Source organism: Pundamilia nyererei, unplaced genomic scaffold (genome assembly GCF_000239375.1).
Source record: "Pundamilia nyererei isolate P.nyererei 1_Seehausen unplaced genomic scaffold, PunNye1.0 scaffold00034, whole genome shotgun sequence".
NCBI lineage: Eukaryota > Metazoa > Chordata > Actinopteri > Cichliformes > Cichlidae > Pundamilia > Pundamilia nyererei.
The window spans coordinates 3,146,751-3,149,767 of NW_005187435.1; the positions used below are offsets into that span (position 1 = coordinate 3,146,751).

General features: G+C 44.4%; 1 protein-coding gene across 8 annotated transcripts in view; it reads right to left on the bottom strand.

The window, feature by feature from the left end:
* The window catches only part of nav1b (neuron navigator 1b), a 67,808-nt gene that overhangs the window by 41,576 nt on the left and 23,215 nt on the right, over positions 1-3,017 (bottom strand). For 2 of the 8 annotated variants that reach the window (XM_013910011.1, XM_013910010.1), the window contains exon 1: positions 1,400-2,292. The exons of the other annotated variants lie outside the window; for them this stretch is intronic. In XM_013910011.1, coding sequence (XP_013765465.1) covers positions 1,400-2,132 — 733 coding nt within the window. In that variant the 5' untranslated portion in view covers positions 2,133-2,292. Of the gene's footprint in view, positions 1-1,399; positions 2,293-3,017 lie in introns of those variants that run through there. 8 annotated transcript variants of the gene reach the window in all.

Consider the following 3,017-nt stretch of genomic DNA (forward strand, 5'->3'; position numbering starts at 1 on the left):
GATGCTAAAACTTAAATGTCTTTCCATGTTTCCATGTATCCTTTTTCTGGAAGGCTATTTTTCTTTTCACAGTTTATTAAAATGATAAAACAACTTTTTCAAAAATGCCTTCCATTTGAGCCAGAGGAATACAGAAATATCAGCCTCAAGCACTGAGCTGCAAATTTAAGCTAATAAAGCAGATATGGGTGTGGTGCCGAACCTCCAGAACTCTTAGCAATTTTGGTTGTGGCTCCACAGTTAATTACACAAAAGGGATTCGAGCAGCTGACATGTATAATATCCAGCACAGTATAAAGTTCCCACTGGTCTCTGCAGTATGTAAGTGTAACCAGTATGAATGATAAATGTCCACATACTAATGAAGCGTGGATAACAGAACAAATCATTGCAGATGTGTTCATTAAGACGCAACAGCAAACATGATGATGTTGAGTTGAATGGAAGAAGACATGCTTGCTTGTCTGTCAATGTATATAAGAGCAAAGATTAGCAGTTGTGAAATACACACACTCCAACATGCCATTTTATACATCTCACGATTAGATTTGGTGTTCAGTGCATCCAAATTAGATTATAATTAGATACACAACACACCTGCAATTAAATACAAAGCTATCTATTTAGAAAATAAACAAATACAACATCTAATCATCAGAATTATAATCACCGCTATATTATAATCAACACCTGTATTAATCATAAAAGCTTTCCCAATACAAAACCTGACCTACAACCTCCACAGACAAAGACATTTTCTTTGCCATTTGCAGTGTAGTAGTACACTGGGTGGAAGCCGTCTGTCAGTGCTCTGCAGATGAATGAAGCTGGGAGGAGGCTAAATGTGTGTCTCTGTGCCTAAAAGGAACTTAATATGGCATGCTGTTATTCCCATTTCTGGTTTTTGGAAGCATATGTGGAGAAGCTGATGGACCCTCGAGTGCATCTGCACATGTTGCCATAAATGAGAATCTTTCGGAAGGAGATCAGCCTGTTGGTAACAATCCACAACTCCCCCAGGCCTAATGCAATCAGGCAGCAATGTTATGACTACAAGCGAAAATATTTCACACGCCCAAAACCAAAGCACATAAACCTGAGTAGCATGCTAGAGGAATAAGAATCATTTCAGCTTCATGTTAAAATGCTAAACAGTGCCTGTATTCAATAAAATAAGAGTAGCATGCTTTGCAAGCATGAAGATGTCTTTGTGCTTCCCCCCCCCCCAGTTGGTGAGCTGTGTAAAATCCGTTCAGGGGAAATGTGGATCGGGAGCAGCAAGCAGGTGCCGTGTGGTGGCTGTTTCAAAGGGGGGCGTGTTGCAGATTTGGTTCATAGCACATCGTATTTGAGAAGCCCAGTGGTGGCAAAAGCATTAGGGCTTCTTGGCTGTACTCACCTAACATCTGACTGAAGAGCAGCTGCTCCAGGTCACCCAGCACTGTCACCACCAGCTCTGGGTCCACTTTCAGGAAAGGTTTGTCTGCTCCTTCTTCTCCTTGACCCTTGGCACTGCATTCCCCTCCAGCTCCAGCTCCAGGTTTCTTTCCATTGGCCTTTGCCTTACTGGACAGGATCTCATCATCTGATTTTCCATCCTCAGGTGCTTTGCTCAAAGGCTTCACTTCAGCGTAAGGACCACGAGGTATGCGGCTCTGCTTGTTCAGGGCAGAGGGAGCAGCCAGAGGGCTAAAGGGCTTGGGTTTGCCTTGGAACAGTGAGTGTTCAGATTTGGATAGGTTTCGGGAGAGAGGGGCACCCCCTCCAGCACTGCTGCCACCCCCTGCTGTCTTTGGCTTGCCCGTTTTGATCTGCCCTGTTCCAGGCTTGGCCATGTCATCACACCACTTTGGCTCATAAAGGTGTAACTTCTTCTCGGCGTCAGTGAGCACAGCCAGGTTTGTCATAGACCTCTGTTTGCGGAGATTAGAGGGCACTGGTATCCTGCCCTCAGAGCTACCTGCCCGGTAAACCTTTAGTTCTCCCCTCTGTGTGCTCTGGGGCACTCCAGACTTGGCCCTCTTAGCTGCCATACCAACTCCTTTGCCATCTGCTTGGCCGTATGCCTTTGTGCTATCCGTCCTTTCCATCTTTAAATCTCCTTCTCTGTCTTTCACACTATTTCCAAGCATTCCTCCTGCATGAGACCATATCAAAAAGCATCAGGAGGAAGAAAACAGGCTTCTACACTTCCTTCTCTTTGTGCAAAATTATATATAGAAATGGTCCATTTAAAGCAATCCTGCAGCCTTTCCTTCCTCTGTCTCCCTCTGTCTCCTTTTCTTCCTGACAGGCTGCTGCAGCTGCAGCTGTTGCAGTGCTGCCCAGGCGCTCCCTTTCTCTCCTTCCTTTCAGTCCTCCTTTCCTCTTTTTTCCACAGTCCTCCCTTCAGCACACCCTCATGCCGCTGAACCGCGCAGCAGCAGAATGACAGCGGCGGAAGACGCAACAGTGCACCCTCCTCCCCTTGCTCTCTGCTGCCTCTCCCTCGCCTCCGCCTTCCCTCCCATCCTCCCTCCTCCTTCCCTCATTTTTCCTTCATTTAAAGATGCTTCGCTGTGTCTCAGCAGAATATGTAAAACACAACAGAATGAGGAAAATAGATCATGTGCGGCTTTTTTTAAACCGGCACAATTTTCCTCTAACACAGCACGTTATCGCACCATCTCCTCTGGTTCCTTTGTTCTTCCCCTCCCCCTTCTTCACTCACTGTTCAATACTCTTAACGTGGTGCATGAATTGTTCTAGTGAAGGTGTTATTAATGTGTTACGTGATACCCATTTACATATGTAATTACATCCTATAGCATAAATTAGGATGGCTGCCAGATTGCAACAAAAGGAGGAACCTCTTCATTATCTACAGGATTTCTATTTCTTTAAGATATCTATTCTTGATTTGTGCCAAAAAAAGATTAGTGGACCTTTAGTCATACTATATCAACAATAAGCACAAAAGCATTTAAACTTAATGTCAACAGACGAAATAAGGAAAAGTAACTGAATAGTTTTGTTCA